A 13,961-nucleotide genomic window follows, 5' to 3' on the forward strand; every position below is an offset into this window, starting at 1 on the left:
TGAGATTCCAGACTGTCCCAATCTCAATCCTTGGTGAACCAAGAGTGTACAGGTCCTGGACTCAAGTACACCAGGGGGTAAACCTACGGCAAGAAAACGGTTTTCGAAACCGTTTTCTTGCCGTCACGGTTTTAAACTACTTGTGTCGTTTCTGAGACGATTTCAGATGGGACCGCACGAATGCGGTTCCCATCACCATTTTTGGCGGTGCAAGCAAACCGCCTTGGTGACCCCTGAACACGGTCCCTGGGACGTTCTGAGGTACGGCGTAGAGTTTGCAAAAAGGGGATCAGGCAGCGAGACTTGAACACAAGCTCAAAAACAAGCAAGGGCAACACCCGAGTCTTTTGCCTCTACACCATAATGGACATATTGTTCACAGATGGGAATGCAATTCATAACAACTCGCCAAACTGACATGACACCATGAGGATGAGGACGAGGAATTGACAAAAGAAACTCCAAGCTATCTTCCGTTATGATAAGCGAATTGGGAGAAACCGTTGTATTTCAGATACAAGTCGTGTTGTCAACAAATCCTTGGATCTTGTAACATCAAACAATTCAAAACCTTCTCGAGTTGTTTTAGTTCAAGTTAGATATCTGAAGATCTTGGGTACCATCTTCATTCGGTTTAGGATACAATAATCCAGTTCCGTTTAGACGATGCTCACATGGTCTAAAGCTCACCAAAACCTTTTTGAAAGCGCAAGTGAGTTGATCAAATTTACATTGGGTCTTCTTTTCTCTAGAGTTGTCAGAGCAGTTAAAGGTAGAATGAGACTTCAAGAGGATCAAAGGACGAGTGATAGGTTCCATGCTTCTCAAAAAGATGGGTGTAGAAGATGAGAAGGACATTGGTTGAGTCCATTAACCATTTCGATTTGATAGGTGTTCGAAAAGTATGTAAGGAGGTAGGATTATCAGAAATAGAATAACCAAAAGTAATGAGAAGAAAAGAAGAAGACTATGTATGTTCGACACCGATTGCAATCGGTGTCGAACAAACCGCTTCACCACCGCCTCAGCAGCCGTTCTCAAACGGTTGCTGACATGCAGCTCGTTCCAGAAGCGGTGGTGGAACGGTGTCCAAAACGGTTTCGGCGAAACCGGTTCCACACCTTCCTGGGTGGTTCTGGTGACGAAACCTTTGAAATCGTCACAGGAACCGGCCGAGGCCGAGGACCATTACCCCCTGGTGTAGCTTGTTGTACTCTTCTTGTAGGAATATCTCACACTTGACAGACCCATGGAAATGTAATAACCACACAGAATCAAATGAAAAGAAACATTGGGCTGCTAGCGTTGGAAGAGTTAGTACTCAATGAAAGCACTAAACAAAACAAGATTCTGCAAAAACACAAGATGTGGCATATCTTCAGAATCACAGACACTGAGAAGGAGTCTACGGATGCTGTAAATTCATATGTTGAAACACTCATATTTTGTAAAACACTTTGGTCTACCACAACTAGACATGGTCATGATATTTCAATCCATGCAGAGTCAGACAGCTCTCACAGTCACACTCAAAGGCAACCATGATAAAACCTAGCTAAACTTTGGAAGTCCCAGACTTCAATTGTCCAAAAAGACTGTTGAATATAACTTTGGCTAATCAGACCCCAACAAATGATATCTAGCCACATCCCCACAGACCTAAATTTTGATGCCAACAATTGGAGATGTCTCTCAAACATTGCTTATCCATCATAGTCTTATGGCAGAAGCTTGTACCCAATAATAGCTGTCAATATGTACCATCCTGGGGTTGGAATCCTCAGCCATTTTATGCGTCCAGAAAATACAAAAAGAGATATAAAAAGGTAAACATCAAAGCTGCAAATGATTAAAAGTGGCAAGAAAATAAGTCATTGAGTCTTTTTGAGTAAGTATTGAAAGTAGGTATTTCTGTGAGGAAAATATCTCCCTGATCACTTGATTTGCAAGTGCAAGGATGTATGAGAGACGCCAGGTATCCTCTGGATTGTTTTTTTAATGGGGCACTGGTTGGAAGAGTGTTTCTTGATTTTTCTCAGCACCTCCTGCACCTCTCTTTTTTATCACCAGCAACCACCCTCAATGATGTATGGTATGTACTTTCACTGTGTTTTCCCTCCGGTACTCAAGATTTCAAAGGTACACCAGCTCTTGATCACCAGAACCTTTTTTCACAACTTATTGGTCAAACTGGTCTTGTTGACATATGTGTAACAGGTTCCCAAAGGCACGGCAGCACCTGTTTAGTTCCATAAAAATTGAGGATGAACAAAGTAGAATAGGTCTTGGTACCTGTAAAGAAGTATCAAAACAGACACCACTGTTGTCCCACTAGAAGCAATACCGGAATCGCTCCGCTCCATATAGTGGTTGCGGAGCGATAGCGGAGCGGCCAGGGACTCCGCTATATACACCGATATATATAGCGCAGCCTGCGCTCCGCACACAAGGACCCGGAAAACTCATAGCGGAGCTTTCGCTCCGCAACCCACCTGGTTCAGGTGTCCTCCGCTATATAGCGGAGGAAACAAATACAGTAAAAAAAGGATTAATCAAGAAACAAAAGAGTAGCGATATGATGAAATTATCTCAACATCGAACAACAACAAACTCGCTTGCTCCGACTAGATCATGATGGCCAAATTCAAACTATACAGCGTGTGAACTTTAGCTCAACACTTTTTTCCATTGATCGCATTTTTCAACACCTTTTCAAGTCCTTGATCATCATGATAAGATGAAATCCAACACCTTCTGGGATACATCAATGTAATCAACCTCAATCACAACCGAATTAAACCCCAACAAACCTCAACAAATCGAAGACAAATGTAGAAGGATTTGGTCGATGTGATCCACTTCCTTGAGGAGGTTTAATTGGTAAATCATTTTTCAATCATTTTTGAACTTGAGGGCCTGTTGCCAATATATTAATTGTAGGTGTTTACTTTGAATATAAAGATCAAGTAAATGAAGGCAAATCCGTATCGTTTTGAATTCGTTTATTTAAGACTGTTTGAATTCAAGTTGTCATGTGTTTAGGACATATCATATTTGTTTCAGCATGTTTTTTATTCAAACAATCTTACAATCGATACCCCTCAAAGATCATCAATCTATGAAGCGCAATACGCTTGACTTTCCGATTCCAACACTGCTATTTGTCTCTATGTGGATTGATTTGGTTCCACGCTTTTCAGCATTAACATCAAGAGCATTTGAGATTGAAGTACATAGCAAGATCTTCAGGAAGCAAGTGTTTGTCAGGCAAGTGATGTGCTTAATGTACCAAGTTTGTGGACCAACGAGTCGATTTTGCCACTATCAGTAGGAATGATAGGCTTTTGAAAGTATGGAGAGACCAGGTACACATAGATTTAACATGTCAAGCATGTTTTCTCTTACCTTCTAGTATGCTGTACAGCAATGCATTTATAGCGCGCTATATAGCGCAAAAATAGCGATTTTATCGCTCCGCAACCTTGTCCGAATTTTTTTCTCATAAATAGCGATATGATAGTGGTTCCTCCCATAGCGGAGGCTCCGCTCCGCAACCAAAATGGGCCAATTTCCATAGCGTTGCGGAGCGATTCCGGTGTTGCTAGAAGTGGAGTACACAAGGTGCGAATTTGGAATTTTTTTCCCTAGCAAAAAAAAATCACTTCTTCATCCCATCTTCACAAGACATCATCACGATAGATTTCAAGAGGTATAAAACATCCATTTAAGCTCTTGCAAATTTTTCTTTTATTTCATTTACTATACCTTAGAAATCTAAATGAAAGATTTAAAATTATCAAGATGTCAGCTCAAGATTACACAGACAAGTGTGGAGATTTAAGTTTACAAAGAAAAGGAGAAGATCAAATTACATCAGTTGAACAAACTCAAGGAGCATCAACATCACTAGAACAAAATATGTTGACCAATACCAATCAAATTACAGCAACAAATGATCAACTTACATCATCAAATGTGATTATAGGAAGAATCAGAAAAGCAAAAGGGAAGCGAGTAGAGAAGAAAGAAGAGAAAGATGATGGAGAAGAAAGTTATGAGGAAAGCAAAGAAGAGACCAGTCATGGAAATCAACAAGAAAAGAAGAAAACTAAGGTTAATGCGGTAGAACATTTGATAAATAGCCCAGTAGAAAGAGGAGTACTCACTGGTTTAGGTTAGTTATATTCAGATCAGATCACAATAAGAACCCCCCTATTCCTCCAGGAATCAGTTTGGCTCATTTGTGGCAACTGGTTACGTGTGCTACACATTTTGGCCTGGAGGCCTGAACTTGCAGAGTGTTTTGGCCCGGGGCAGAGAAAGATAGAGAGCACTGTGGGTGGCCACACTTGGAGCTGAGACATCCCACTGTGATGCTCCCCGCTCTAGTTTAGAGAAAAAAGCTACAAATGAAGCGCCTGACATGTTGCACCACTTGGAACTTAACCCTTTGCTTGGCAGGACGGGTGGTGGGCGGAAAAACAAAAAAAGAAAAAATACTGAGATTAAGAACTATTACTGAATAATAACAATGATTTTGAAAAAGTTGATAGAGGTAAGGAAACTGTAACACTAGTTGAAATTGAAATATTTTTTCTGGATTTTTTCAGGCACAATTTTTAGAGGAAATTGATAATATTCTAGTACACAACTGTCTTGAATCAGGAAAGGAAAACAACTGAGGCTTGCAACAGAGTCGGCACAACTGGACTCATTGGGGGAGTTTGTCAAGAGCCATTTCTGTTGCACCTCTTTTGAGAGTAGCTCACACTTGTAACCTTGTTGCCGAAGTGTCATTCACCATTTCACAGATTCCACTGTGTTAACATTCCATGCCAACTTCGATTCTTTGGGGGCCCCCTCCAATTCCTTCATTCTGTCACTCCTCTGTTTCCTCTTCTGACCATTTCCCCTTTTCCTCTCCATGTTCCTTTATGTCCTATTCACTCTGAAACCCATACCCCCCCGGGCCCCCCTCCTACTTTTGTTGTTGTTTTTTACTCCACTTTGCGCTTATTCCAATGAAGTCCCCTTTCAAAATTCCAAAAAAAAGAGATCTTGAAGGGATCAACCTACAAGGAAATCACATAGTGATTGACCAAACAATATCAAAAGTCCCAATTGACCAAACATACAAGGAAATTGGACAAGGAAATGAATATGATTGACCAACTGATTGACCAAATAAACATTCAAATTGAAAGGAAATATCTATAAATTGACGGTCTAAAAACATCTCTATCAGTTAAAAATATTGTGATACCCTCTTCCCAAAATATATATATATAAAAGAATAGAAATTGATTAAACTTTGGTAATTTTTGCCCACAAATTCCTGGCAGATTTATAAAATACACAGGTAGACCAGAAGAGGACATGAGTGAACCTGTTCATATCAAACTAGGACACAAGAAATGGGCTCATAATATAGAGGCAGCAGCAATCAGATTTGACTCCATTTGGTTGAAATTTTTAAAAGAACAGTATAAAGAGTGGTGCAATGAAGAAAATACGGTACAGAAGAAAGTAGACCTACAAGATTTAGACTTTGAAAGATTTGGTGCTGTGTTGATCACAAACACGGTAGAGAAGTCAACACCTAAAGAAACATTGGTAGTGAAGAAAGATAGCAATACTAAGATGGGAGTCGGAATGGATATGTGCCATTTAATGACGAGCTTAACAAAATACTGGCATGACACAATGATTAACAAGAATATCCAGATGCCAGTTTTAATTTTCAACCCAACGTGGTTAATAAATGATACAACTTTCATGAGATTCGAGAGAACTAAGCCAACAAGTTGTACATCAGATGAAATACGTTACATCGGTTCACCTGTCTTACATGAATTCCGATTAAGCTTTGCTGAATGGATAGTTAAATTTAATTTGATGATAAAGTATCAAGCCGACAGATACAACAAATTAGAAGGCCAAAGAGACTCACCTATTGCGCCTAGATTAGTGGCAAATAGGGATAACGTACTTTGAATCCAATTGATCACTTTGGTAACTGGCCTATTGCTATGCGTTATGACATGGCACATCAACGAAATATTTGGGTAAATCATTTAGAAGATGGATCTATGGCAGATGTAGGAACATTAAATCAAGCCTTAGTAAATCAATCAGAACATGACACAAAGCATTATGGTGACTAGTGGTATGTCAATAATCCCTTTGTAGTTGGAGGCCCAATGCAGAATATAGGACCACATGATGGTATGACTTACTCAGAAAACAACTCTTGGGATGTAGCAGGAGCGATGGTAGATAACTCAGCTGAAATGGCAACAGGTTGTACGATGTCAGTCTGGAATAAACAACCTAATGTCCCAGTGGTAGCAGATAGAGCAGTGAATAGACACGTGATGAGAAGTGGAAAGATCAGTCCGTATAAGGGCACCAAGTTCAACCCAGATTATCATCAGAAGCAACAGAATAAAACAAGTTGGAATCAGACCACTCAAAGAAATGGTTACACACCTTATAATCATAATCAGAACAATGGTTTTGATGTTGTAGAACTTATAACCCAACAAGGGTTATACAGAGCTGGAAGAGGATAATCTACTAATATAATGACTAGTAGAAGTTGTCTGAGACTGCTCTTCTAAAACAACACAATCAGAAAGAGGCACTGTTGTATTGAGTACTGATAAGGCACCAGAGAAATATATTTTTCAAAAGGACAGGTCACACAAATTTTATCTCGAAAGCACTATTTTTATTACTATCAACACTGTTATAGTGTTATTCCCAGATGATAACTAAAGAAAGTGAGCAATATCTTTGTGATATTATTCTCAAACAGTCTTTTTGAATACAATACTAAAGTAAATTTCTCTTTATAGCTATAACAACGGGTGTATTTAAGTGACCAGGTACTACTAAAATAAGTTTATGATGACAAAAAAATGATAAATGCGTAAATGATAAAGGAAAAAGGGGAACAACAATCCCAAAATCATCTCAAAGTATATATCACAATGTGCTACAACTTTTACAATGGTCAACAACATCAAAACCAATCAATTCCGCCCAAAAATCCCTAAAAACCCTATAATGACGTAATGTAAGAGCACCCACTGTGGGTGCGGTAACTAGGTGATTTAGCATAACTTTACCGCTAAAATACACACAGGTCCACTATGGGCCTGTTTTAGACCTGTGGTCCGTACAACTGCATCAAGTCTTGCAGCCCGCTTGTTCAAATCTACGCAAGCCTACGACTTGATCTATTGTAGGACTTCATGCATCCAATCAGTCAACAACTGCATTATCCAAAACCTCACCTTCAAAACCTCAACCTCAAAACTTTCAACTTCAACTTCAAAAGTCAAAACTCAAAACTCAAACCTCAAAACTCAACCTTGAGTGTTCTTTACAATCTTCAATTGGTGTTTTAATTTGAATCATATTTCTTTCAATCGGTCCTCTCAAAACCATTCCTAAACGATTCAAATCTTCATAATCTTTACGAATCAATCCAACCAATTCAGATTTTAAATCATCTAAATAGGGTCTTGATCAAAGAAGTATGTTGTTTTGATAATAAGAATTCATGTGGATTGAAATCATCTGTTCTGAATAATTCACAATTCAAAATCAATCATGAAATTGTAGATTTGACTATGTTAAAAGGGAATCTTTGTTTAAAAATGACTTCATATTTAGTGTTATGTGTGAAATAGTCATCATATAGCCTCTGAGCACGTCAAGCGTGGTCTCGATCAATGCGAGTCTGAGGAGGTGGAGGAGGTGTGTGAGGTTTTGCAAACAAGAAGTTAAAGACCAGTTGGTCACTCTAGTTGTTGTTCCTCATTGTTGTTGGCAGACTCCAAAAGACCGTTGATCTCCCTTTTCCAGGAACTTGGAGCAGGCATTTGATGGATATTTTGTTGGATGAAATTTATGAGAAACAAGTTATTTCATTTCAAAATCATACCACTGTGGATCAGGTTCATTCACAGTGATTTATCGTTGGTAAATCATGTGTTACGTCAATCCATAGTGGAATTCATGTGGTTACCAACTTTGGTAAAACATGCATGATTAAATTTCGCACTCAGGACCGCAAAATCTAAGATAAATCACCCTCATGATAGTGGGTGCTCTAATGATCTTATTACTAATGTATGATATAACTTTCACAGCCAAAATTCATCAATGACGCAATAATATGATGTAAAGCACATCTTATGATGATTACAGGGGATTTTTTCCTTGTAAACTAGCTGAAAACCAATTTTTCAGATGAGGTCCAATTTTGGATTACTAAAGTGCATCTTGTAGAGCTTGTCATATCGATCAATAAATGGCGCCATATCAGGGATTTCTGATGAGTGATGAATGAGTTATTGAGTTGTAAAGTTAAGGTTTTTGGTGTTACATGTATGCTTGTGACTGTAAATTCAAGATTTACACCAATTTCTTATTTGCCTTGTAACCTTTTTCATACACCTCCGCTACTAGTGATTTAAAGTTTGTGCATCATGTAATCCGCTCTCCCGCGTTGAGTGAGCTATTTACCAACATAATCTAATGTCATTTGACATATGTAATAAGCTGAAAGCCTTCATTTTTGACAAAATTCACCCATTTTCACTACTTTTCACAGCTGCTACTCGTCTTTTCTTGCTCATGTAATATGAAATCATTCTCTATAACCTTAAAAATCCTGGAAAAACATCTTGGCAACCTTAAATTTCACTATTACCACTATCACATATGTAAACTACACGTATAACCCTTGTTTACCAACTTCAAAAAAGTACCTTCCCTCTAATAACCTCTGTTTCTCCTTATCAACCTTCAAGATTAAAATTTTTACAGTATAATATGATGTTTTTCTTCACTATTCTAAGCTTACTAAACCCATAAACTTAATATTACTACCCTAAAAACTTTTTCCAAGCCTGTATACCTATATTTTTGAATTTTTCTCATGTTTTTCTTTCTGTCTTCTTGTAATAAGATTGTGAATAAGCTCTAATGATCTTAATAAGTATTATGAAATAAAATGATGTAATCTTGACCCAATGATCCATACATAAGCCTATAACAGCTTCAATTGATTTAAAAACCTCCATTTTGAATTTTCCTTCCTGCTAAACTTTTCTGGTAAACTGGTAGACCACTAATAATAAATTTTTCAATTGATCCCATAGATTGATCACCACAATGGATGCCAACCAAATAATAACTTTCCTTATAATAATCATCAAACTCAACAACATCATAATTATCCAAGCAATAGAGGAGGTTCTGGAAGAGGAGGTGTTGTTTATGGAAATGGAGGTAGTCGTAGAGGAGCGTTTAAGGGTGGTGTAAGGCCAGGAATCGGTCCAGGTAATTTTAACAGGTTGATGATTGAAGTAAATGGTGCAGGTAGTGCAAAGGAAGACAATTCTCCTGTTGCTTCAAGCTCAAACCATTTGCTTGAAAGTGAGAGAGAAGTTTTGAGAGTAACTCCTGTGAGACCACCTCAAAATATGACTAAACAGCAATTACCTCAAGTACTTGAAAATGATTACGTCCTCGATGATTTAAAGTCAATAGAAAACTGGCCAACAGCAGTGAAGTGTGAAATGAATTTGCAAGAATGGAAAGAAATCTTAGAAGAATGTGGTTTAACAGAAAATTGGAAGAAAGTTTGGTGGGGACTAACCAAAGGGTTTGATCAAGGGATACCAAATCATCTTCTAGGAGACCTGAAATGGTACACACCAAACAATTACAAATCAGCCTTATTAGTGCAGGATAGAATTATGGCAAACCTATTTAAAGAGAGAAAATTAGGAAGAATATACGGACCATTTACTCACAATCCAGTATTTAAGAAATGGGGCTTCTTTCAATCAAATCCAATGGGCAGTGTCACAAATAATGACAGATCTTTGTGTATGATCAATGACCTATCATATCCAAATAGGAAATTAACACCAAACGAGAAGAAAGAAGTAAATTCAGATGATGATACCAGGATTCCGTTTGGGGGTGTCGCAGGTTGCGGTACGTTTGGTTGGATGGCAGATGCTTGGAGGGATATTATCATGTATTTATTGAAAGTCAAAAAGGTGTTCCGCTGGGTAGATGATAATACGTTTGTGAAGAAAGAAGGAGATATGCTGGAAATGGAACACGTAGTGATTATTAGCCACGCCTTAGGAGTCAAATCAAATACAGAAACATTTAGTAACTGGGCAAGTGAACAGAAGTACTTGGGGTTGATCTGGAATGGAATAAAGAAATTAGTTAGATTACCAGCAACACCACCGGCGCTCCGCTCCGCTTCGCTATATCTTGGAATTTTGTGAGCGGAGCGATTCAGCGCTATGATAAAACGCTAATTGCTCCGCTATATTCTTTGAAGCGCTATGACTTCTGAGAGCGGTGCGATCTTTTAAATCGCTCCGCTCCGCTTTGGGCAAATTTCACGATTGACAGCGCCTAAAAGCGCTGTCAGGAATCTTAGAAATGTCAAAGAGAAAAAAGAAAAGAAAAATACTAATATGTTGATAAACTCACTTTGTTGAGTTTGATATGTTGAGTAGGACTTTTATTAAGACTAATAAAATCATCAATAAAGAAATCAGCATCAGCTTATAATCTATCTTGATCGGTTGCATGTGATGGTAATGGTTCAAAATCAAGAAAGTAATTTTTGAGTTTTGAATCTTGTAATTGATCTTTAAACAAATCAATTTTATTTAAAGATAAAATTATAGAAGTTTTTGTAAACCATCTTGGATTACAAATTGAATCAAATCAAGAACGATGTAAAAGAAATCTTGAGTTCGCCAGGAGCCATAGATTTGAATGACATAAGGGTGATTGAGTCATCTTTATTATTATTGTTTGCATCAACCCGTGGGATTCTCTTGATTGCGCGTTGAAGTTGATTTGTTTTCCAAAAAGCCTGAAGAACCCACGCGAATGCACCTGATCCGAGTTCCTTTTTAACATCAAACTCAGCTTGTTTTACATTTATGTTCATAGTCTTCTATCAACTTCGCTCTATCTTTTCACAGTCTTGGATCAAATTTTATTCAATCATCGATTTAGATGTGACTTCTCTTAGGACTTTACAGGCAAAGGTTCTTCAAGTTGATAATTGTAGGAAAGGTGATCTCAGCTCAAATGCATGCTAGTTGTCTACCCACATAAGGTGGCTTTATTATTCTTTCTTATTCAATGTCTTAGTAATTGTAATATAAGTGTCTGCGCTTAGTTCTATTGATTATCTTACATAACCTTTAAAGGACTTTGTACAATAATTTCATCATCACTGTGATGATCATGATTTAATGTCGATCTTACATTCAATTCGAGGAGGTAAAGAAATGTTGTCGGTGGTATGAGGGTGTGGAGGTGAATGTTTGGTGAGATCGTTATGTATTGACAAAAACCACGATAACACATGCTCTGAAGCGCTATGAGGCGCTCTGAGGCGCTCTGTTGCTATGCGCTCGGAGTCGCTGTGGCGGTCCATAGCACAGCAAGAAACCGCTATAGAGCGCGGATCTCAAAATCGCTATATCTTTTTAGGTTTCACCATAGCTATAGTGAAACCCAGGACCCGCTATATGGAAAAAGGCCTAGCGGGGGCGGAGCGCGCGCTATGCTACCGCTCCGCTGCAGCTATCTCGGGCGGAGCGCCGGTGGCGTTGTTACCAGACAAAAAATTGAAAGAAAGGATTGAAAAAATAGATGAATTATTGACCTTAGAAAGCAAGTGTTCAAAGAAAGAAATTGAGAAGATAGTTGATCAATTGAGTCACATGACATATATACCACCACACTTAAAATGTTACTTATATGATCTATATTGGTTTGATAAAGGATGGCTAAATCATAGCACTTTGAGGGATCTTCCAAGAGGAGCACAACTTGAACTGGAGGAGTGGCAAAAGGAACTGTCCACATCTGATAGGCTGAAGATAGTACCTGATGTCATACTGACCAAAATTGGGTGGGTAGGAGACGCTAGTACAGGGTTTGGTGTGGGTGTTCTGATTGGTGACAAATAGGCCTGGTTTAAGCTGATTGAGGGCTGGAAGACTCAGGGAATATCACAAGGAAGTCAACAACGTGACATTGCTTGGATCGAAACGGTTACAGTTCGATTCAGCCTGTTGATGCTGGAGATATTGAAACCAACCAAGAATCAGTCTTTTATTGTTTACACAGATAACACAACAACAGAAGCAACAATTTGTAAACACAAGTCAAGAAATTGCCTAGTGAACAAGGAGTGGAAATCTATTCAATAAGAACTTTCGCGCCTGAACTGTGAACTAGCTGTAAAGAGAGTCACATCTGGAGATATTAAGGCTGATCAACTATCAAGAGGAACTCAGACAGAAGGTGAAGAGCTTCTAGAGGTGGTAATTGAGATTCAGGAAGATCAAGAATTGTGTTTGAATGTGATCGAAAATGATAAATCAAAAGGAAAATTCAAAATTTCCTAAGACATGAATGGGAAATTCAACTGGAGAGAGAGTAAGGTGAAAGTACGGTTATTGAGTGGGAGCTGGTCGCAAGCTACGCTAGAGACTTACAGCATGGTGATGGCAAAGATCAAAAAGTTTGGTGAATTGAGAAGTTTAGCAAGGGACCAACTATTACCCTTAGATCAGAAGTTGTTGTGGGAGCTTATAGTATGGGCAGGGAGACAGTGTGATGTTAATTTAGATGATGATGCGGTATTAGAGACAATCGATGATGAAAGGCATAAGATCGCAGCAAAAACACTTACAAAATATATCACCTGAATACGCTCCTGGCATTTGTTCCACGACCTACCGTTTCCCACTGAGAATGATAGAACTGTGAAATTGTTACTGAAATCATTGAGTGTAGCAGATGTGATGGCTAGAGATAAATCAAAGAATGTGAAGAAATCCCCGGTACAACCATGTCATTTAGCAGAACTAGCAAAAGAACTAAGTAAAGGGAACCAGAAAGATTGGATTGCGCTGATGGTGGCCCTAGTGGCCTTCTGGGAAATGGCCTGTCTAGGAGAACTAGTATCAGACAACAAAGATAAACAATTAATTTCATTCAAAGACCTAATAACAAATGACAATAGAACTTACATGAAGTTTATGATACACAACACCAAGACTGCCAAACCAGGTAAGGTGCAATGCAACGGTTACTAAACAAAGCGACCTCAACTTCCATCCACCACCCAGTGTTCTCCTACTATGAAAAAGGAAAACTCGTTGCTCTATCAAAGACCAATACAATTAAAATCTCTCAAAAAGTGTGGGAGAAATACAATAAGCATCATAAGCTGACTGGTCACTCGGTCAGAGTTGGAGGAGCAAAATTCAGATGGAATGACAAACAATTGTTAGATGACATAAAGAAGTATGGACGGTGGGAATCAAAAGCTTACCAACTCTACTTACGGAAATACACAAATGCAGACATAAAGGATACACAACATATTTGGAAGTTGATGAGGATAGAGGAGAAAAATGAAGAGGAAAGGAAGAGCAAGGAATTAGTACTTTAGTAACAGAGGAGATAAGGAGGAAGGGTTCTTGCATTACAAGGTATAAGGTTTGAGGTGATGCAAGTAAATCACATGATGATTGAATTGAGAGGCGTTAATGAAGAGTATGAGCGTTGAAAGAGTTAGTGGGATACAGCATTGAATTGAACCTAGTTGAACAGAAAAGCATTCTATGCATATGTGTACAGATCACAAACACACTTGGGACATACTGAGGTTGGCTCTTTGCAGGCTCCGGACAATACGTCCTGAGAAGAGGTAGCAGAGAGCCTACCCGGTCAGTAGACCCACGGCCTACCGCCCCCCCAAACACAACATGTAGCATAACGAATGTCTTAAGTTATATAGTGTAAGGTCTAATGACTATTGTAGAGTCCTTGTACATGAATATTGAGTGATTGAGCTAAACATGAATGAATACATAAATAAGAAA

The 13,961-nt window shown here is 38.6% G+C and overlaps 1 protein-coding gene across 1 annotated transcript; it reads left to right on the forward strand.

Moving 5' to 3' along the window:
- Positions 1-3,801: 3,801 nt before the first annotated feature.
- On the forward strand, positions 3,802-4,179 carry MELLADRAFT_66036 (uncharacterized protein; the record flags this gene model as incomplete). Its single annotated transcript, XM_007413805.1, has 1 exon — positions 3,802-4,179. One exon carries the CDS (start codon positions 3,802-3,804, stop codon positions 4,177-4,179), a length of 378 nt encoding a protein of 125 aa, XP_007413867.1.
- Positions 4,180-13,961: the final 9,782 nt, after the last annotated feature.

Source organism: Melampsora larici-populina, assembly GCF_000204055.1.
Source record: "Melampsora larici-populina 98AG31 unplaced genomic scaffold MELLAscaffold_39, whole genome shotgun sequence".
Lineage (NCBI taxonomy): Eukaryota > Fungi > Basidiomycota > Pucciniomycetes > Pucciniales > Melampsoraceae > Melampsora > Melampsora laricis-populina.